The 23,666-nt window shown below is 36.5% G+C and overlaps 1 protein-coding gene and 1 long non-coding RNA gene across 6 annotated transcripts in view; both read right to left on the bottom strand.

Moving 5' to 3' along the window:
* Positions 1-4,910: 4,910 nt before the first annotated feature.
* On the bottom strand, positions 4,911-5,367 carry LOC127874988 (uncharacterized). The gene is made up of 2 exons (XR_008047204.1): positions 5,146-5,367; positions 4,911-5,011 (listed from the first exon to the last, which is right to left on the bottom strand). It is a non-coding gene; the product is annotated as an uncharacterized LOC127874988 (long non-coding RNA).
* Positions 5,368-8,925: 3,558 nt separating this feature from the next.
* Positions 8,926-23,666, bottom strand: part of LOC127874985 (vacuolar protein sorting-associated protein 54-like) — a 47,434-nt gene continuing 32,693 nt past the window's right edge. For all 5 annotated transcript variants that reach the window (XM_052419708.1, XM_052419709.1, XM_052419710.1 and 2 more), the window contains 8 exons: positions 22,356-22,410; positions 19,045-19,150; positions 18,295-18,382; positions 17,313-17,434; positions 15,877-15,957; positions 13,767-13,874; positions 11,826-11,920; positions 8,926-9,906 (listed from right to left, as the gene is read on the bottom strand). In XM_052419708.1, coding sequence (XP_052275668.1) covers positions 9,804-9,906; positions 11,826-11,920; positions 13,767-13,874; positions 15,877-15,957; positions 17,313-17,434; positions 18,295-18,382; positions 19,045-19,150; positions 22,356-22,410 — 758 coding nt within the window. In that variant the 3' untranslated portion in view covers positions 8,926-9,803. The remainder of the gene's footprint in view (positions 9,907-11,825; positions 11,921-13,766; positions 13,875-15,876; positions 15,958-17,312; positions 17,435-18,294; positions 18,383-19,044; positions 19,151-22,355; positions 22,411-23,666) is intronic.

The following is a 23,666-nucleotide window of genomic DNA, read 5'->3' as shown; positions in this document are numbered from 1 at the left end:
GTTCAACCAAGAATAAATAAATAAAAATATTAAATTAATTGTTTGTATAGTTCGTACATTCGCTTAAAAACTCGCAACTTCGTTACTCTGACCAATGGCTTCAGTATTGCTTTGTTTCATTGAGTATTAAAGTTTACTTGCAATGCCGAAGTAAATTATCAGGTAATTAATGTTGGAAACAGGTAATCTTATTGTAAAACGGGCGATGATTATACGTACACAAGATTACAACGCATGTTGAGTTCTAAATAGGGAGCGGATTTCAAATCAAATTCATACGGATTGCAGTAAAAAAAGTGTCGACTATTTCAGACCCATGCACAATTAAAACCCATTTACGACATAAATGTACAGGACATCACAGTTGAAAAATTGACACAGGTAAGGGCATGTTAACGCAATCAAACTATCGCACTCTGTGAAAACCGGGCTTAAAGCATGTATTTCCCAGATAAGCATGCGCAGTCCACTCAAGCTAATCTCTGATGACATTTTACGCACATGAATTAAGCTGGGTTTTACCAAAATCATGTAATTACTCGTAGAACGAAGTCTCAAAAGATGGGACTGATCTCAGAAACTGTCAATACTTTGGTTTGGTAAATTATTAATTACCTGTTTTTATGCGTATTTTATAATATTACTAATTCGAACTGACTTAATATCTTTTTAAAAAACCGTATGTGAACGTTCATTCAATGAAATCTAAGTTTACTTTTGTAACTTTTCTCATGGTAAATTGAAACTTATTTTTTGTTCTCCGTTTTATGGGTAAAGTTATAGCAGTCATTTGCAAAACAATGCATATATCTTTTGTAAAATCATCCATATTCATCCACGAACATAAGTAGCCCAGCGATTAATCATTAAATGGTTTTTAAGTGTATTCTAATTATTTTTCTTTTATACCTCATCATAAAAGATGACATTTCTGCAGTGAAATAACAGAAGTGAAAATAAACAAACTGTTATTTTCACCGGTGAAAATAACAATTTTTTGTAACTACTTTTTCTATTTTTAGATTATCATATCAAGATTTACTTCAAGATTTATATATTATTTTATCATCACGAGTGAATTAAAAACAAATTTTTAAAGTAAAATTCATTTTAATTATTAAATACTTACCTACTATCTATTAGCTTATAGCTTTCCAAGGGGAATTAACTCATCCGGAATTTTAACTGGGAACCGGCCACCTCATTACCGTAATACAGGCCAGGTTAAACATTACTGCAACGCAACCTAGGCAAAAATCGGTAACCAATCCTCAATATTCTTTCAATACATATACAAAATATTAATCGAATAGCGGGGTGGGAGGTGGGACTTACCGATAGTAGGTAAGTATTTAATAATTAAAATGAATTTTACTTTAAAAATTTGTTTTAATGTCATAAATACGTTACCTACTATCTATTAGCTGATTTTGAAGCTGAGGTGGGAAGGCTCGTAAATATTTTCCCATCACAGTAGAACCCATAAAAAGGGTTACCAGCTAATGACAGCCAAAACCCAAAACAAGGTTTATCAGGTTATCTTCGTTAAAACGGTATTAATTTTGACTCATCAGACAGAGTAAATATGTCTATGTCAAAAAGAAGACACTTCCGTTATTGAAATTACAACAAGACCAAACACATACAAATGGTTTTGTTGGCACTTCAGAAAAAGAAGATAAAAAAATGAAAAAGGTGGTCGGATTCCTACAGAAAAAAACTTGGAGCATGTCAAGAAGTGGGGTGTGATTAATATACGCCCACGAACCAGACAAAGCTCTTACTTCATGCGGTCAGATCCTAAAAAGGAATGAATCCTTAGATAAGAGATAAGAGTAAACCTTCCTTGTAGAGGTCTAACCCTAGTTAATAGAAACCGCAGACACATCTCCCCCCCCCCCCCTTTTTTAGGGAAATGAAGAGTGTCTTTTTAGAACCTCGAATGTACTAACACTGCTGAGATAGAACTTCAAAGCCCTGATTGGCCATAGAAGTTTATCCTTATCTACATGTCTACCAGTTTAAGAAAACTTGGAAACTTGAAGATTTTGAGAAGTCATTTAGAGTTGATATAAGCAAGGAATCCTGGCTGACACAATAAAGTGAAGACGACATCAGATCGAACTGAAATTGGTCTTATTCAACAAAAAAAGCATGAATTTCACTTCTCAGTATGGTAAAGACATAATTAGAAGGAAAAACCCGTCTTAAAAATTATATTGGAACTGTTAATAAGGCTGATGAAAAAAATTCATAGGAAGCTCATCAAGCAACCCAATAACACAAGCCAAAACCGCTTAAGAACGAACAACATAGTGTTAATGTTCCATAGCTTGGATCAGTTCCAAATTAGCACAGAGTTGTGATGACTAACACAAAACAAGGTATACGAAAGCATAATCTCTATCCTTGATGGAAAGAAGAACACATTTCTTATCATCAAAGAAAAAGATGTATGCATCTAGCAGAGTGATTAAGGTAATAACTATGCTCTCAAATACCCAGTCAAAAAGAATTTCCAGGGAACCTCATATACCGTTCTGATGGAATTATCCTTTCAAAAGTAACAAGTATTGAAGTTCTAACAGAAATATGTTCTTCTGCAGAAACAACTAAATAATGGCCAGACATGTAGTGGCACATGTTTGGATCTGTATACATATTTCTCTCTAAGATATGATATTTGACCTGTGCAGAAGTTCCTGAAATTAATTGTACAGGAGACTTAAAAGGTCGTAGAACCATAATCACATGATTCACTAAGTAGATACCATAAAAATATGGCAAAAACTCACTAAGATATTCCAAAACTGGCAAAATAATAGAATAACCTAAGTATCCAGTTTATGTCAAGTGGACGAATGTATAACAATCGCACACGCTGTTGATCGATTTCTACGAACTGCATTCGCGGTGTAGCATTAACACTGCGATCTATGATCGCATTTCGCGATCTATGATCGCATTTCGCTCATTACTAGCGTTAGATGAGAAACAACTTTCCTCGAAACATTTTAGCATCTACGTGTAAGCGATTTGGAAAAACACTGGCGCGCATGCGCAAATCAATTTTCATTTAACCAAAAGGAAAAAGAACTGCAGGCGTTGAGACGACCTGCTATCTTGCAAATAACGAATAAGTTCCTGGAATACAAATACAATGAGTGATAATATGTTCACCTCTGTGTCTGGAAATAAACCACGACCGATGTGTGCTAGTTGAAATCATCACAAACGAGTCGTGAAAATGTTTATAAATGAAAAAGAGCTAAAAAGAATGCTCGTCTGTATCCAACAGGTTAAGGTGTGTTAAAATTTAACCTAAGGTTCTCGAATATAATTCTAGATCAAATAGAAATGATCGAGCCCAATATAAGATTTCGAGCTCGCTTCAGCCGAACAAACTGCAAGACCAATAGTCTGCATGTAGTCGGCGGAGATAGAAGTAGAAATAACAGATAGATGTATTTCATATTCTTATAGTATAAGTAATACATATCCAGCACCAATTTGGATTAGCTGGTAAGGAAATTCAACCATAAACCAAATCAGCGTAGATGATTTGGCAAATAACGGTCATCAGTAGAACATGAGTATTAAAAAAAATACAAAATGTCATGGAAATTGTTCAATCCATAAAATATTGGATTCAATAGAATCATAGCAAGGGTTATACAACTAGAAAAGTAGAAGATAACCGTTGCTACAAATTATGACCGATGAAAACACAAGTTAATACCGGTGATTGGTAACTGTTAACCTAACCGGAACGGTCCTTAATATGACCGGTAACGTTATTGGTTTAATGCCAAAATATGATGGAATCCATATGGTCTGACATGAATTCCGAGTATTGCTCGACAAAGAAGAACGAGCCAAAACTCAATTCCGATGGCAATGATGACGAACCCCCTCGATGACGAAGAAGAGGAGGAAGAAAACGACTACTTGTTTTGATCGGTGACTGGTGTCCGGAGATCGGTGCGCTGTGATCGGAACGAATCGGTCCTAATAAGACTGCGTCAGGATGAAAATAACTGGTGCAGAAGTCATCTAGCTGATACTGTAAATCGGAAAACAATGTTAGATTATCAGTATGATAGGCACAAAGTGTCCAATGTAGTCGTGGTGGCAATATGACCTAATCCCGAAGCCTGAAATTTAAACGAACTAATGTTCGTATACAAATAAGGTTCGGTGACTGCAACATGTGTGGATGCCTAAGAAAACCAACACATGTGTAATGGTGATATGATATTCCGTAAAGGAATAATATAGAAAACGTCAATATGACCAGTAGGTTCGGAAATCCATACATGATGAATGGCGAATTCCAATATACCTGCGATGCCGAAATATTGTTTGGCTACGCTGGAAATAAAGTCTCCAAAATAATGTCTACATGAGCGTTGACGTGAACGCTTACGAGAAATGCTCATTGAAAGCGAGGTATTTTCGATGTCTATCCTATCCGATGATGATGAACGACTTCTTCTTCTGGCCAGTGCTCGATGAAGAATAGCGTGTCCGTCTACTGATGATGTTTACTTATTCTTACCTTCCTTATCTTATATACCTGACTGAGACATTGACCGACGTACTGTTATAGCTCCGTTGTCAACATGTCGGGCAAAGACCGATGAATGGTGTGCGCCATAAGGTCTAGCAACGATCGACGGAGAGTGAAAAGCCGTAATCCACGTCTTGCCCGTTTCTTAGGTACCGGGAACCGGCGACTGAAATTTCCTCTCGATGACAAGATCAGTCCCCGGAAACTGGTGTTCGGTGAACGGACCGATCATGAAATATGAAACAGTGACGTCACCTGCAATGTTAGATACAGTATGTCTCATAAAATACATACCTGAATAGACATTAATCACCGTGCAGTTGTTGCTCCGTGGTCAATGTCCTCGGGCAAAAACCGACGTAAGAAGGTTCTTCTTAGGTACCGAGAACCCGTGACGGATATTCTTCTCCATGACAGGATCAGTCCCCGGTAACTGGTGTTCTGTAACGGACCATTCATGAAACAAATATGAAATGGTGACGTCACTAGTGTGAACCTCCGTTGGCAACGTTAGGTATACTATGCTACAATCATACATACCATAACAAACCTGAATGAGACATTGACCCACGTACCGTTGTTGCTCCGTGGTCAACGTCTACAGGCACAGACCGGTGAAGGCGAAAGCACCATGATCTGAAGACGATCGACGATGCGATAGTTCTGTGTTCCACGTCTTGTCCGTCTATGTTAATGGGAACCGTTTCCTCAACGTGTTACAGGAACATCTCTGAAACTGTGACGTCACTAGTATTGAACCTCCGTGGTCAACGTTAGGTATATATGTTATAATCATACATACCCGTTGTTGCTCCGTGGTCAACGTCTACGGGCACAGACCGGTAAATGGCGAACGCCCCAATGGTCTGACGACGATCGACGGAGAGGTAGCTCCGTGTTCCACGTCTTGCCCGTCTCGCCTCAATTAACGGGAACAGTACCCGGAAATTGTTTTCCGGTGAACGGACCGTCACTAAGTGAACAGTACTGTCACCGGCGATGACCCTCCAAGGTCACCGCCAACGGGCAGTTACCGACGTATGGCTCTTCTTCCCATCTTGGTGCCATAAGGTGTGATGTAGATCTACTTTCTAAGCAATATTTACTAATAGATCTCATCCTGCCCGGGAAAGAATAGCGAAGGCTATATCATCAGATGTCCTCTCTGCAGACATCGTGTAGTTGAATATGAAAAATAAGACTAAAACATATTCAACAATTAACTGGTCCTAGACCAGATTGTCATATGGCACAATAATTATTAGCATATAATACAATTAACTAATATTATCTTAGTTACTATTGTAAAAGATAACATCAATTGTACGTATATTCAAAACAATTTAAAGACCATCATCCAGTGAAGTCACCGGACAATCAACGTCTGTTGTAGGTTCGTTGCGTTGTGGCTGATCGACGTCCGTCTGCGACCAGCTGTGTCATAAGCCCACAATACGCACACCGCACATTTGTGAAGCAAGTGCAACCGGTACATGCAAGGCAAGTGTTGTGGAAATTCCACCTTGTCTTGACATGACCACATGAACCTCTATTTTGTAAGTTCATTTCTGAAACAAAAGAAACAGAAAGAACCTACAAAAGACAAAAACAATGGTTAAAATATTAAATAAAAGTTAAACCACAATATGTAAACAAACAAACGCTGTACAATTGGCCTCAATAATCTTTTGATGAAAAAGGCACGAAATCCTAGTTGGATTACCTTCTCAATTATTTATTGAAGAGGAAAAACGAAAAACTCGTGCTCAAGTGCATGAGTACGTACAAAAACCCGGCAAGGCTGAAACAATAAAGTTTCAACAATTTGAACATGAAATAAGTCATCCATGATCTGCGACGTCATCGGGTTTTATCATCTCTTGTATCTGCGACCATCATTAAGTCGATTATATGAAAGACAAGAGCAAAACATATTCAATAATAAAATGGTCACAGACCAGATTATCATGCGGCACATAAAATCATTATTTGTCCATAATGAAAATAATTAACATTCTCTAAGTTATTATTGTAAAAGAGAAAGTCAATGGTACGTATAATACCACTGCCGTAGATCATAAATTAAACAAAAGTTTAATTCAAAACAGATGAAAATATAATGATCATCAATTAATATTGTCATATGAAATGTAAAATCATTTTTGCACACAATGGCAAATGATAAACAATCTGTCAAAGAATTAGAAGAGCACGCTTTGCACGATCTCGTAACGCATTAGAAGAATATTTACACTGTACAATTTTCCTCAACTGCGTATTGACGAAGATCACGATATACACGTGCTCATGTACATGAGAATGTACCTAAAACGCAGCAAAGCTGAAAACAAGTTTCACGCATTAGAAAAAAACGTTTTGCACGTGCTCTTTCGCGCCTAAAACACCCAGCATGGTAGAAATAAACGATTGTTCAACAAAAGCAAGCATGGCTTACCTTTACAACTGAAACAAAAGTCCATAAAATCCACATAAAATATTCCGAATAAGAAGTACAAAGATAAATAACACAATTTATCTATGAAAAACCCCAATCAACCAAGTGAAATAAATCGAAAAACAATTTTCAATTCAGAGCTGTAAAAGACACGTCTACACCTGGTCGATCCGGAAAGAATATTGAGGATTGGTTACCGATTTTTGCCTAGGTTGCGTTGCAGTAATGTTTAACCTGGCCTGTATTACGGTAATGAGGTGGCCGGTTCCCAGTTAAAATTCCGGATGAGTTAATTCCCTTTGGAAAGCTATAAGCTAATAGATAGTAGGTAACGTATTTATGACATTAAAACGATATTCCATCGAATCGTACAAATTTTCTTTTTATTTTATGCTTTTTTCACAGTTTACTTACATTGTAAAAGAGTTAACCGGAAAATTTCGCTGGTATAATGACGTCATTGCAATGTTTTGAGGCACGCCTTCTTGAAAAAGGGGTATAACAGAAACAGAAAATTTGTTCATGTTTGTGTAAGATCGTTTGTTATTTCCCTCGTGATCATCATATTTAATTAATGTAGAAAAATAATTTTTTCACTCGTGGAAATATATTTTCTATGATCACTCGTGAAATAACATACGATCTTACACTGACATGAACAAATATCCTCTATATCTTGTACTAACCGGACTAAATAGCATTACGATACAATCTGTTCGTTCCATTCATTATTGTAATAATCAAGTATAAATTGCCTTTAAAAACAACAATACTAAAGTATGATGGTTCTAATTAGATTTTCTTATTGCATATTCATCTGTAACCTTATAAACATCAGTAAAAAAGTGTGTTACTTGAGCCTTTACCAGCTTGAAACTAATCATTAACCCTTTGCATGCTGGGAAATTTGTCGTCTGCTAAAATGTCATCTGTTGAATTTCTAAAATTAGCATTTTCTTCGAATTTTTTTCAAAGAATACTATCAGAATAGCAAACAGTTTGGATCCAGATGAGACGCCACGTTCTGTGGCGTCTCATCTGGATCCAAACTGTTTGCAAAGGCCTTTAAAATTCAGCTCCAGCGCTTTAAGGGTTAATAATCCTGAATTGAACAAGTGTTTGTTAGGTCAAAGCACATCTTGGCTTTAGAATTGTCAATGCTTGCCTAATGCAACTTGTAATAACAACTGGATTCCATTATACAACAAAACAGAAACATGTTACTTTTTTTATATTTGTAGGCTGTCCGGTTTTAACAATACTGTGTACGTTGATTGTACTTGACTAATCAATTAAATGTTATTTTTTTAGATTGTCGGCGTGTTTCTCACATATTTTTTTGTTCTCTACACGCTATGAACATCTTAACTGTCGACTTTTGAATACAACATGCATATATTTAAATAGCAATACAGGTGTGTGTATAGCGGGTCCTTCTACGTCTGATACTGCATTATGTGATGACCCGGAGTGTATTCCAGCATTCCTACCCAATAAACTTACTAGACTCACGACAGTTGGAACAAATGTTGAATATAGCTGCAACTTCCAACTATGTTTGTTTTTAATGACAGGCATCTAATTTGGAGTGGTCTTGTGCTGTGAGGAGAAACTAAAGTAATCGGAGGAAAACACATTTGTACAGTATGATGTCCATTTGTCCATTATGATGCCCATTTGTCCAGTACGATGACCACACACCAAGCTCACAGCAGAAATGGGCATTGAACCCTATGTTCGCCAAATTAAGAAGCATGTGTACCAACCACTAGGCTAATCGGAGAACCATCATTGTGGCCGTGTTGTGTTTACTCTATTCCATTAAAGAAGATTTTCAGACATTCTAGAGGACATCGTAAAATCGGACAAGTCAATCATTAGAAGAAACAAGACATGCATGTTATTTTTTAATTAAGATAATTTATTGTATTTTTTTATCATACTTTAACAATTGTATCACAGAATAAATGGGTTCCCCATTTAACACTGTGAAAAGTTTAACTGATAGAATTCCCAAGTTTCAATGAATGTAAATGAAACATTTCATTGCAACAAAAGCGTGGCATTAATGACTATTAATTGCACAATGTTTGCTAATGCATTTTGCTAAGAATAAAAGCTTTTTGACAAGATATGCTGCAATCAATACCACAGATCAATTTATGTTCGTGAAAAGTCCCAATCAATGGCCTGAGATGAGGTAAAATTTTATAATCATTTCACTAGAGAATGATAAATTGATTGCCCAACAGTCCCATTAATTGTTCAATAGTCATTCTAAAGCACAAATAATATTATTCAAAGGCAATAAGGACAGTTCTCCTGACCTTAGTCTGATGTTTTGTATTAAGTTGATCAGGCATAATTGAATTACAGCAAAAGTTAATCAAATCATGGTAAACTTATTTTTAGTTATTATAAAAAAATATATATAAATATTTATAAGCATATTGATCATCCTTAATCAAAATATACAAGCAAACTTTATTAAGTTTCAAGACTTGATACCCTATATGTAAAGTAACTTTAACTGTAATCTTTTTACCCAAAGACAACATGTGACAGCAGTGGGCATTAACTAATCAAATTATAATCTCATTAGCCTTTAGCGTCTAGATCTAAGATACATTACTGGTAATATTCTTCACACATGGTGTATCTGTTGTAACAACTTTAAATCATCAAAACTTGGAAAATAGTCCTATTACAATATCTAGATGTTATCATCTTTGCAATGCTGAAGGTAGTATAAGCGTGTTATATTTAGTATGACTACTATCATCTCTTATCCCAGACATCTTTAACGTCCTGAGCAAGTTCCTCCAGTCCTCGGAGTGTTTTAAAACTACCAGCATAGAACGTCAGATCTGATGTGACAAGTCTGCAAGAAAAACATCAGATCAGAAAGACACCAATTATGGTTAGAGCACGAAGTTATTGTATCTAATGTGGAAATGAAAAGCAAATAAATTGGTTACATGATCAAAACACCCAAAATCAATACTAATAGAAGATCCAACAAAAAAGTAAGTATGAAAATGAATAAATGATCTGCAAAAAGTACACAATTGGGCCATTCCCTGGGAAAAGAGGGTTGAGTGCCTTTAGTGTCTTCCCAGATTAACCTGTGCAGTCTGCACAGGCTAATCTGGGAAGACACTTTCCACCAAACTGGATTTTTGCTAAGAAGAGGTTTTCTTTAAACAGAAGATATCATTAAAGCAGAAAGTGTCATCCCAAATTAGCCTGTGCAGACTGCACAGGCTAATCTGAGCCAACACTTTATGGACATGCATTAAACCCTCTTTTCACAGAGCACGGCTCAAATATAATCATTGTGCACAAAATTCAACACCAATTACTATCTTCAAACAAGAGGGCATGAAAGGCACAAAGTCGCTCACCTGAGAAACAAAGGAACTGACCCGATCTTTGAAGCTCAAGATAGCATTAGAACAACTGTTCTGACCAAATTTCACGAAGAGTGAACAATAAATGTAACTTTTAGAGTGCTAACAAGGTTTTACTATAGCCATGTAAGGATAAATTGCCCAACCCCCCCCCCCCGGCGGCCACGTTTTTCAACAGACCTGAACCATTTTCGAACACATCCAAGAAATCATTAAAACAAATATTCTGACCACGTTTTTGGACAATAAATGTGACTTAAAGAGAGTGTTAACAAATTTTTACTGTAGCAATATAAGAAAAAAATGCCCCACCCCCTGGAGGCAATGTTTTCCAAACAAGCGGAACCATTTTCTGACACGTCCAAGAAATCATTGGGACAAATCTTCAGACCAACTTTCATGGAAATTATACAATACATATGGCCTCTAGAGTTTTAGCAAGTTTTTACTACAGCCATATAAAGAAAAATGCCCAGCCCCCTGGCGGCCATGTTTTTCAACCAACCGGAACGAATTTCAAACTGGTCCAAGATATGATTGGCACAATTTTCTTTTGACATGAGGATCAGACAATAAATGTGGCCAATAGAGTGTTAACAATGCAAATGTTGACGCTGCACAATGTACGCCGGAAAAAAGGCTATAACAAAAAAATAATTAATGCTCATCATTAGCACATTGTGCTCAGGTGAGCTAAAAATAAAAATTCAATAATATCTTGGTCTGCAAAACCCTTTAACACCATATCTTTTTCCTTTATCGTGGTTAGGAATCTGTCCATCTTATAATTCAAACATATCTTTTAATTTGGAATTATTCAATATGTATTCAATAATGTCTATGAATGTAAAATAAAAGGGACTTGTTCACATATACTGGCATGTTTTGAAATTTGTCATTAGTTGCTTTAAATCGTTAAATATAAACATCGGAACTAAAGGACTCCAGTGTAAAACGAGAATTAAAAAAAATGAAAGTTATCTTCAACTAAGCTCGAACCACTGACCATTGGAGTAAAAGTTTACCGCTTAAACCTTCCGTCATCCATGCTAATATAGATTTTATTGTTTGTTTATACTTGATAAACACAATCCATTCATGGTCACAAAATATAACAATCACAACTGAAATCTCCAAATTATTCAATTGTTTCGCATTTGTAACGCTTCATAATTTTCAGGTTTTTAAATCGTCAAAAGATGCATATACCTTGGTATGTTAAAGCATGGTTAATGTTCAGCATTATTGTTTCCTCGCATATATATAACTACAACGTAAATTTGCCAATCTTGAACAATTTTTTTTAATTTTGTCAATTTACCAAAAATGTAAACAGGTCCCTTTAATGCAGAACAATATTTATATATGATCAATCAATAAGTCCACTTACCCATGCTGTGGTCCGCCATTGTTGATAACATTTAAATGTGTCAGCTTTTGCCTTAACACATTCTTGAATGTTTGATTGATCCGAAAAAATATACTCTGAAAAACAAATGATAAACTTGCTTTTGTACGAACAATGAAAGCAATATTCAAAGGTTAAACAAGGAACATGGCAGAGAAGCCCAACAAGGTTTTCAACGTTTAAATGGAAGTTATACATGAATTTTATTTATAATGCAATCCGAAGCAAGGTCATTATGTAAGCTACCTGTTCACAATATTTCAGTGCAATACCTCCATGAAGTTATTTAGAGTCAAACAGTTTTCATATTGTAACTGATCTTGACCTTTATCTAACTACTCCCAAATGAAACGCCAAATTAGAAAAGCCTTAAAGCAACTAACAAACAAAATTTCAAGTCAAAAACCCCAAAAATACTTGAGCAGAAAACTTGTATTAATTTTTTTTACACAGTGAGTTGAATCTTGGCCCAACTTGTCCCAAACAGATTCCCAAAGTAGATTGTTCATCTACCTAAATGCCAGTACATAGTTTCAATCCAAAATTAGGCAGAAGAAACCATTTTGTATTATTCAAAGTAGCGTGACCACGACCTTTTCCTAACTGGCCCCAAAAGATCTCCCCTGCAAGTTCTTCATTTAAGCAGCCCACACTTATAATGTAAATTCAAGATATCTATCTAAACTCAAGTCATTTACCGAAAACAGTTTTTCTATTTTTGTTAAAAGTGCAGTCCTCGACAACGTCTGCATGTTAGCTACCTACATACAAAATTTAGGTGCAATAACTCCATCCATCTATAGTCATTTAACGTAAGCCATTTATTTTCTTTTTTTAACAGTAACTGACCTTTGCCCAACATGCATCAAGTACGAACCAAAGCTAGGTCTCAGTTTGAGAATGTACTTCGCTAAGTTTCATCAAGATTGGTCAATATTAAGTTAAGTTATTGAGTTGAAAACACAATGGCCTTTTAAATGAGCCTTGCTCCGTGAAAAGGGAGTTTAATGCATGTGAGTACAGCGTGGGTACCTGATAAGCTTGTGTGAACAGCACAGAGCACGGCCCAAATATATTGAATAACTATGACCTTGACCTTGAGGTCAACTGGCTCTGAATTGAATCCCATGCCAGGTCTTCATGTAAGATACCTACACGCTAAAATTGCAATATCTAGATCCCAACTAATAAAATTGAGCAGAAACTTTTATTCTATTTTTAGTAACTATGACCTTACCTTAAAACACTTCCAAGCTTAGTCTACATAAAAGCTTGCCTTATCTTAACTTAAATCAAGACTTGTCAAGGCAAACTTGACCAGAAACATACTGGTTGACCATGTGAGCTCACCCAGCCAAGTGTTATATCCCAATCCAACAACCAGGTATTTAAACTATGTTGAACAAGAGATGTGTTTGTCAGAAACACAATGCCCCTTATTGTGCCGCTATGAAATAAAATTTCAATATATCATTTGGAAGGTTAAGAAATTATCTCCCTTTTAAAGCTTATTACTTCCCTTGGATTGTACTTTTTGACTTTTGACCTTGAAGGATGACCTTGACCTTTCACCACTCAAAATGTGCAGCTAAATGAGATACACATGCATGCTAAATATCAAGTTGCTATCTTCAATATTGCAAAAGTGATGGCCAATGTCAAAGTTTTCGGACAGATGAACAGACTGACGGACAATTCAACCGCTATATGCCACCTTACCGGGGGCATAAAAACTGATAAATAAATGATGTTTGACCATGAGTAGCCAACAATTATTAATAAACACTTATAAAAATGTTCATGGACAATCAAATATTTGTGTTTTTTCTTATTGCTGTTTGTTGGGAGTTTTTTTATAATAAATATAGCAGCAAAAAGGTCACAACAGTGAGTATTATGTTTAATATGCAAGTGCTACGGTACCTTTATCTGGTCCTGTGGCAGGATGTCAATGATTGCCTCATGCAGCTTGGCCATCTGTTTACATATTGCACGGAAACACGAGGAGGGCATGGGGGCCTTCACCTCCCACTGAAACACATGGACACATATATGAGCCTTGCTCTGTGAAAAGGGCGTTTAATGAATGTGCGTAAAGTGTCGTTCCAGATTAGCCTGTGCAGTACGGACAGGCTAATCAGGGACGACACTTTAAGCTTTTCTAATATTTTTTGTTTCAAGAAAGTCTCCTTAAGTTCTTAGCGAAAATCCAGTTTCAGTGGAAAGTGTCATCTCTGATTAGCCTGTGCAGACTGCACAGGCTAATCTGGGATGACACTGTACGCATATGCATTAAACCCCATTTTCACAGAGAATGGCCCATATCATTTTCCACTACAGTTTCATAAATTGATTGCCTCTTAGTTGCATTAGTTTCTTTCAGTATTCAATTCCTAGCAGAAATGATTTTTTTTCAGTTCTCGTAACCTTAATCTGACGTTATTTTTGTCATAAACGTTAACCAGGCAGATTTTAACTGCAGTAAGAAATAATCAAATCTAATGTGTCACTTAAAATTACTCTTCTTGACCAGTATAAAGCACACAAACTTCAATGTCCGCTAGAAATCCTTGGGAAACAAACAAGTCTATGAAAAACACAGCTGTTATGTTGCATTCACAGTCACCTTGACCTTTATTCTGTTGACCTCAAAATCTATAGGCATCTGTGTTTCCTGCCAACAAAGCAGCTTACCAACTTAAATGTGCTAATTGTCAAAGCCTTCCTTAGATATCATGTGGATAAAAAATTCATCTTACATTCCATAGTGACATTGACCTTTGACCTGTTGACCTAAAAATTAATGGGTCTTTCTTTCCACCCAAGCTGCTTACCATACTCAAACATACAGTGTGACCTTGATGTATCAATAATGCACATTGAATAAATGCACAAACAATTGTTGACATGCATTTCATTGGTAACCTTGGCACATTGTGCTTGGATCATTATGTATATAATCTCAAATTAGTATTATTCCATGAATGTAATTCAGACATGTAAAATAAACTTTTTAAAGCAAGCATGCCAAGATCTATCCGTAACAAGATATTAACAATCTATTATTGCAAAATAAAGTGCACCCCCTAAACTATGAATACCAACAACAGGAGTGCTGCTTTGCATAGTTTTATAGATTTCTTGACCCTGTGCAATCTGGAAAGAAGGCATTTGATTGCTACTCGAAAATCTTTCTGACACCATGTATGGCTTCTATCAATATCAGGCCCAGTCTCTGGCTTTAAAGCATTATATATGGGCCTTGCTCTGTGAAAAGGAGGTTTAATGCAAATGCGTAAAGTGTCGTCTCAGATTAGCCTGTGCGGTCCACACAGGCTAATAAGGGACGACACTTTCCATTGTTTTATATTTTTTGTTTAAAGAAAGTCTCTTTTTAACAAAAATCCAGTTTAGGTGGAAAGTGTCGTACCTGATTAGCCCGTGCAGACTGCACAGGCTTATCAGGGATGACACTTTACGCACATGCATTAAACCCCCTTTTCTCAGAGCGTTTAATCACAGGAAAGAAGCAGTGTAAACTAGGGCAAGCGTCCCAATAACTAAGCATCTGACTTGGTAAACCTTCAGGCAAGATGCATTCATGGGAAAGTACCACTGGAAAGTATTGATGTGTACTCACCCTAGAGATCTGTGTGTCTACCATACTCTCCACTGGAAAGTATTGATGTGTACTCACCCTAGAGATCTGTGTGTCTACCAAGTATTGATGTGTACTCACCCTAGAGATCTGTGTATCTACCAAGTATTGATGTGTACTCACCCTAGAGATCTGTGTGTCTACCAAGTATTGATGTGTACTCACCCTAGAGATCTGTGTGTCTACCAAGTATTGATGTGTACTCACCCTAGAGATCTGTGTGTCTACCAAGTATTGATGTGTACTCACCCTAGAGATCTGTGTGTCTACCAAGTATTGATGTGTACTCACCCTAGAGATCTGTGTGTCTACCAAGTATTGATGTGTACTCACCCTAGAGATCTGTGTGTCTACCAAGTATTGATGTGTACTCACCCTAGAGATCTGTGTGTCTACCATACTCTCCATAATAGTGACTAGCTTGTTACTAATCTCCTCTACATGACCTTTATAGTCCTGCAAGTAGATTGCCCATACATTTCATTTCCGTAATGAGATACAAAGATTATGTTGTTCCAGTAGATAGCCCATACATTTCAATTCCATAATGAGTTACAAAGATTATGTTGTTCCAGTAGATAGCCCATACATTTCAATTCCATAATGAGTAACAAGGATTATGTTGTACCAGAATCTATAGTCAATAATGGTTCACCACATTCTGATGATACCACATAACTTTTTTTAACCCTTTACCACTTTGATATGTATTTTGACATGTTTGTAGTCCCTTAGAAAGTTAAATTTAATTATAAACCTTTCTTACTAGATTCGTGTTTTAAAGGCTTCATTTCCAACCCTTAGATACTGATGGGCAACAAACAGCATAAAACTTGAACAAACTGCGAGTTACTAGCAGGCTGTTCTGGTTTTATGCAATTTGCACATAGCCATTTACACTTTGCGCATGATGGGAAAAGTGTTAATCTTATCAGTATATTGTCAAGTAAATAATCATCAACACATTATACATTATTATAAAGGGGTACTATTTAATTCTGTGATTCAGATTCATAGAATTTCAACCACAAGATCCAAGTCATTAATGAAGGGAAATGCTAAGGGTGAATGAGGTCAGGTCAAGTAAGTGTGAAGAGGTCAGGTCAAGTGACTGTGAAGAGGTCAGGTCAAGTGAGTGTGAAGAAGTCAGGTCAAGTGAGTGTGAAGAAGTAAGGTCAAGTGAGTGTGAAGAGGTCAGGTCAAGTGAGTGTGAAGAGGTCAGGTCAAGTAAGTGAGAAGAGGTCAGGTCAAGTGAGTGTGAAGAGGTCAGGTCAAGTGAGTGTGAAGAGGTAAGGTCAAGTGAGTATGAAGAGGTAAGGTCAAGTGAGTGTGAAGAGGTCAGGTCAAGTAAGTGAGAAGAGGTCAGGTCAAGTGAGTGAGAAGAGGTCAGGTCAAGTAAGTGTGAAGAGGTCAGGTCAAGTGAGTGTGAAGAGGTAAGTTCAAGTATGATTAAAGAGGTAAGGTCAAGTGAGTGTGAAGAGGTCAGGTCAAGTAAGTGTGTTAATTTCTGAATTGAAGTATCAAAGCTTTTTAAAAATTTTGTATTTAAGTGATTTGAAAGGTCATATTGGGTTATCAAAGAATTTGGCCCTTCCGAATAAGTCTTAGTCCATAAGAGGGTCATAGTAAAGGTCAAACTTAGATGGGTTCATGCAGGTGTGGTGACAGTGTTTATAGATACATCAATCAACCATCAGTTATCAGATTATTGTGTCATCTTATTTTTTTAACATGAATACACATAGTCTATTTGTATGTTTGAATGATTTCCAATTACTTTCTACAAAACAAATTAAATCAAATTACAATACCTTTACTATTGCATCAAAGTGCTTGAGCATGGTAGCACTTTTATTGGGTAATTTACACTCAAAATGGGCCCGTATCTTAGGCATGTAGAACACAACAAGTTGTAAGCACCTAGAAGCTAAAGCTGAAATACAAATATGAAAATAATGAGTACTGACATGTATTTGTGCACAGGTTATTCAAAACATGTGCATATTAACCTTAACAAGCTTAAATTCTGAGTAAATATTTTTTCATAGGAATAAATGAATACAAAATACAGCACTTATAATGTTAAACATGTGAGTGTGTTTTAGCAGCTCTGGACGTATCACACAATGGACAATGAATCAAGATTGAGACTTGTGTGGCTATCATATGGGCATTGTTCTGTAAAAAGGGGGTTTAAGGCATAAAGCTTTAAGTGTCGTCCCAGATTTACCTGTGCAGTCTGCATAGAGACGACACTTAACTCCGTCTTAACTTAATTTTGCTAAGAAATGACTTTCTTTAAACGAAAAATATCATAAAAGCAGAAAGTGTCATCCCTGATTAGCCTGTGTGGACTGCACAGGCTAATCTGTGACGGCACTTTACACACATGCATTAAACCCCCTTTTCACAGAGTACTATCCATATATATATATACATTATATATATATATATATATATATATATATATATATATATATATATATATATATATATATATATATATATATATATATATAATTTTAAACAAAGGGCAATAACTCTTTAACAATATAATATAATAATAATATCCCAAAGCATTGACAATATGAACTGTAGCACTTGGAGATAATTTGTTGTGCACAAGAAAATTGAAAAAAATTGCACACAAAAAGATGTTTAGCACACAGGATATAAAATATATATATAAAATATAATCTGGCTGGTCTGGAGCTACATCGGCTGCATTAGGCATAAGACCCATTGTCGCATGATGTGGGGAGTATATCCAATAATCAGTGGTATATTGTTTACCTAAATTTTTAGTTGATATAGTTTTTAATCCAACCAGCTCCAGAGCACCTGCCCCTAAGACGAGCTGACATGTCCGCGAATTAAACATCTGAAATAATCACAACATGTATGCGAATTGAACAAATAATCACAGCAATGTCAAACAAATATCAAGTGAAGATATTCAATAAAACATCACAGTAACTTTTTTTTTTAATTTGGCGAGCAAACACTCACAGTATCGCCAATACAGTTTGCTAAAACAATATTGGTCTATGTTCTTATAGCTTAATAATTTCAATTTCTTACACCCAAAATGAACATAAATTCTTCAATAAAGGAAACCTTCAGTATACGGATGACAAAGAATGAGTTGCATTAATACGTTTCAGAGACAGCCTCACAACTCACAACTGTATTACCCTAATGATGGTCAGTGTTAATCATAAATTACAAACCAATGCAAACCAAAACTCATCTGCCATGCGCATTCATTATGGTCAAAATATCCTGGACTAGATTCAAATAAAGAAGTTTCATAGTGATGCAACTCCATTTTGAATATTTTGTTTTTCATATTTGAACTAAACAATGTGCCTTCATTAAATAGGTAATGAAGAAGATTCTTTACAAGTTTAATAGTCATAGGTCTAGATAGTAAATACCATTTAAAACATGAGCCTCGTTCCGGAAAAAGGGGGCTTAATGCATGTGCTTAAAGTGACATTTTTCCAGAGTGAGGCTTTCATCTTAACCAAATGCTGAGCGTACATTAAGAAGTTCTATAAGGCGTGAGAGGAGATCTGGGGTTACAGAAGGAATGTCCTCGGCACACTGGCAGTACTCCACCACCATCTTCAGTAGCATCAGCACCGTCCTGAAGGCAAACACACCAAACTGTTCACGTCACCCTTTACCACTCAGATACGCACTTTGACAAGTTTGTAGTCCCTTTGAAAATTAAATTAAATAAAGACTTAACTGAATAACTTCAAGTTTAAAAGGCTTTATTTCCAACTATATGATACTGATGAGCAGCACAAAGTATAAAACCTCAACAGCTTACAAATAACTCCCAGGCTGTTCTGGTTTTACGCAGGTTGCATATAGCAGTTTTCAGTTTGTGAGTGGTAAAGGTTTGACCAACTTGCAGTTGGCCATACAGACATAAAATGTTCTTAGTTTATCAGTGTTAGAGAGCAACAATGCTCAATAGAATCTCTATTATCCAATAAAGTACAGCGATTTTAACAAGCAAATTCATTGAATTGATTACCGCTGCAACATTCATTTGTTCAAGGATGGGTACAGTTCCAGGCTTACACGCAAAAGCCTGAACACAAATACCTACGAAATACTAGCAGTTCTAAAATTAATCTTTGCATTAAAAAAATCCAATATGAAATAGAATTATTTCAAATTACCCAAGAATGCTATTAAAAGATAGTGTGCAAGGACATTTAATGGGTCTTATACATATAGTGTCTATAGATAGTGTCTATGCTTGACACCAAGTTTTAATTAAATATACAACAAACAAGAGATGAGTTTGTCAGAAACACAATGCCCCCTATTGCTCTGCTTTAAAATAAAATTTCAATATATCATTTGGCAGGTTTAGAAATTATCTCCCTTTAAAAGCTTATTACTTACCTTGCATTGTATTTTTTTACTTATGACCTTGAAGGATGACCTTGACCTTTCAACACTCAAAATGTGCACCTTCATGAGATTTACATGCATGCCAAATATCAAGTCGCTATCTTCAATATTGCAAAAGTTATGGCCAATGTTAAAGTTGACTGACTGACTGACTGACTGACGGACGGACGGTCAGTTCAACTGCTATATGCCACCCTATCGGGGGCATAAAAAGCTCATAAAACAAGGACTGTTTGTAAAACATGCATGCCCCCCATATGGGCTGTCAGTTGTAGTGGCAGCCATTGTGTGAATACGGTTTTTGTCACTGTGACCTTGACCTTTGACCAAGTGACCTGAAAATCAATAGGGGTCATCTGCCAGTGATGATCAATGTACCTATGAAGTTTCATGATCCTAGGCCTAATTATTATTGGGTTATTATCAGGAAACCATTTTACTGTTTTGAGTCACTGTGACCTTGACCTTTGACCTAGTGACCTGAAAATCAATAGGGGTTGCAGTCATGATCAATGTACCAATGAAGTTTCATGATCCTAGGCCTAAGCATTCTTGAGTTATCATCCGGAAACCATTTTACTATTTTGAGTCACTGTGACCTTGACCTTTGACCTAGTGGCCTGAAAATCAATAGAGGTCATCTGCCAGTCATGATCAATGTACCTATGAAGTTTCATGATCCTAGGCGTAAGCATTATTGAGTTATCATCTGGAAACCATTTTACTGTTTCAAGTCACTGTGACCTTGACCTTTGACCAAGTGACCTGAAAATCAATAGGGGTCATCTGCCAGTCATGATCAATGTTCCTATGAAATTTCATGATCCTAGGCGTAAGCATTCTTGAGTTATCATCCGCAAATCATTTTACTGTTTCGAGTCACTGTGACCTTGACCTTTGACCTAGTGACCTGAAAATCAATTGGGGTCATCTGCCAGCCATGATCAATGTACCTATGAAGTTTCATGATCCTAGGCGCAAGCATTCTTGAGTTATCATCCGGAAACCATTTTACTATTTCGAGTCACTGACCTTGACCTTTGACCTAGTGACCTGAAAATCAATAGGGGTCATCTGCCAGTCATGATCAATGTACCTATGAAGTTTCATGATCCTAGGCGTAAGCATTCTTGAGTTATCATCCGGAAACAATTATACTATTTTGAGTCACTGTGACCTTGACCTTTGACCTAGTGACCTGAAAATCAATAGGGGTCATCTGCCAGTCATGATCAATCAACCTATGAAGTTTCATGATCCTAGGCCTAAGCATTCTTGAGTTATCATCTGGAAACCATTTTACTATTTTGAGTCACTATGACCTTGACCTTTGACCTAGTGACCTGAAAATCAATAGGGGTCATCTGCCAGTCATGATCAATCTACCTATGAAGTTTCATGATCCTAGGCCTAAGCATTCTTGAGTTATCATCCGGAAACCATTTTACTATTTCGAGTCACTGTGACCTTGACCTTTGACCTAGTGACCTGAAAATCAATAGGGGTCATCTGCCAGTCATGATCAATCTACCTATGAAGTTTCATGATCCTAGGCCTAAGCATTCTTGGGTTATCATCCGGAAACCATTTTACTATTTCGAGTCACTGTGACCTTGACCTTTGACCTAGTGAACTGAAAATCAATAGGGTCATCTGCCAGTCATGATCAATGTACCTATGAAGTTTCATGATCCTAGTCCTTAGCGTTCTTGAGTTATCATCCGGAAACCATCTGGTGGACTGAGGGACAGACGGACCGACCGACGGACTGACATGAGCAAAACAATAAACCCCCTCTTCTTCGAAGGGGGGATAAATATTTGTGAGGAAGAAATAATGATCACTTTGCTATTGAAAGGTGTTGTGCAATGAAATTTGCATGACTTTGACCTTGGCCATAGGGACATTGGTCTTGCATGTGCCTCACTGCCTGATAACAATGAACAATTATATTAGGGCATTCGAAACTCCCTTGATGTTAGTTAGTATCCTTACAAAATAAGGCATATTTCATCAAAATGTGTAAGGTTTGACCTCTTTGTGCGACCTTGACCTTGACCAGAGACCTGAGTCTTACCCGTTAGGAACAGCCAGATATAGGAAAACAATTTTAGAAAGTAAACCCCTTGATGCATAGTGAAATAATGGCTTAATTATGAATAATTAATAAAATTTGTGATATTTGACCTAAATTTAAGACCTTGACCTTGCCTCAAAGGTTATGGGCTTGCTGAAAGGTGATAATAACTGCAAAAAAAGATAACATAGTAATGTAACATAACTTAGGTAATTGACTTGCCATATGGGCAGACAGCACAGACAAGTGGGCTGCTGCATAAGTAAACACCCGAATATCAGTATGTGGCAAACAAGTACAGTATGTAAAGTAATGTGACTATGTGTTCACAGGTAGTACATACCCTACTACAGCAAACTGCTCTCCATCCACCATGAGGCATTCACCTGGTTTTCTATCTGGAATCATTGAAAAGTACATAAATGTCTTTAAACAGACATCAGTCAGCACATGTGAAGAAAGCAGCAAACTTCAAATAAAATACATTTACCACATCCAAATGTACAGGTCCCATCATCATTAACCGATACTTTAACATAAGCATAATCTGTCATTGTTTTCTTTGCCAAAAATATTGGTACAGTAATTTCTAAAACATAAATCCTAAATTTAGTAGGGAGACAGGTTTTACAAACAAAATGCTGCCTCCTCAGAGCAATAATTGAGTTGTGTTCTGAGAAAACTGAGCTTAATGCTTGTGCGTAGTGTCATCCCAGATAAGCCTGTGCAGTCCGCACAGACTAATCAGGGACGACACTTTCCGCCTAAACTAGATTTTTGCTAAGAAGAGACTTCATTCAAACGAAAAATGCCATTAAAGCAGAAAAAGTCGTCCCTGATTAACCTGTGCGAAATGCACAGGCTAATCTGGGACAACACTTTATGCACATGCATTTAGCCCAATTTTCTCAGAACAAGACACAATTAGTTTTTAATGACAAATTTACACGCTGTTTTATGGCCAGATTTGACTTTTGCTAATGTGACATTTGAGAAAGGAATACAAGTGTTACACACAAGTTGAATCATGATGGATTGCACTTGTGGCGAGAACTTTAGAACCCATCAATATATGGCAAAGTTAAGGCTGATACAGTAATTGTCAAGCCATTTTATGGCCAAATTAAATCTTTGTCCACTATTAAAGTGTGACCTCAAACTTTGAGGTAGGGAGAGGGTAGTCACTTGCCGTCTAATTATGGTGAACATACATTACAAGATATTTCATAATCAATCCATCTATCCATACATGGCACATTATAGGTGAGATGTGATTTTTTTCACAAATGCAAAGATATACAGATGTACAGACAGAGAAAGCGACTGCTATATGCCGCCCTATTTGAATGGCAATATAACAATAGACTATTAGATGTTAAAATATAATAAGATCAGGTGTTGAAATGAGCTGTAGACGCCTTAAAATCTTCTTGAACTTTTGTTCACATGCAAACAACAACTGTCTTTACTGAATAATCTAATGAAGATCATGTTAGAATAACATTCAACACGCAGCTGATTGTAAGCTATTTGGCATTTAAAGGGCTCAGAAATTGTCAGAAATTGTCAGAAATTATCAAGTACAATGAAGCATATCTTTGTCAAATTTTTAAATGCAAGAAAGAACGTCTTAAAAATTGTCACCAAATAGAAA

Source organism: Dreissena polymorpha, chromosome 3 (assembly GCF_020536995.1).
Source record: "Dreissena polymorpha isolate Duluth1 chromosome 3, UMN_Dpol_1.0, whole genome shotgun sequence".
Lineage (NCBI taxonomy): Eukaryota > Metazoa > Mollusca > Bivalvia > Myida > Dreissenidae > Dreissena > Dreissena polymorpha.
This window is presented reverse-complemented; position numbering and strand designations above follow the sequence as displayed.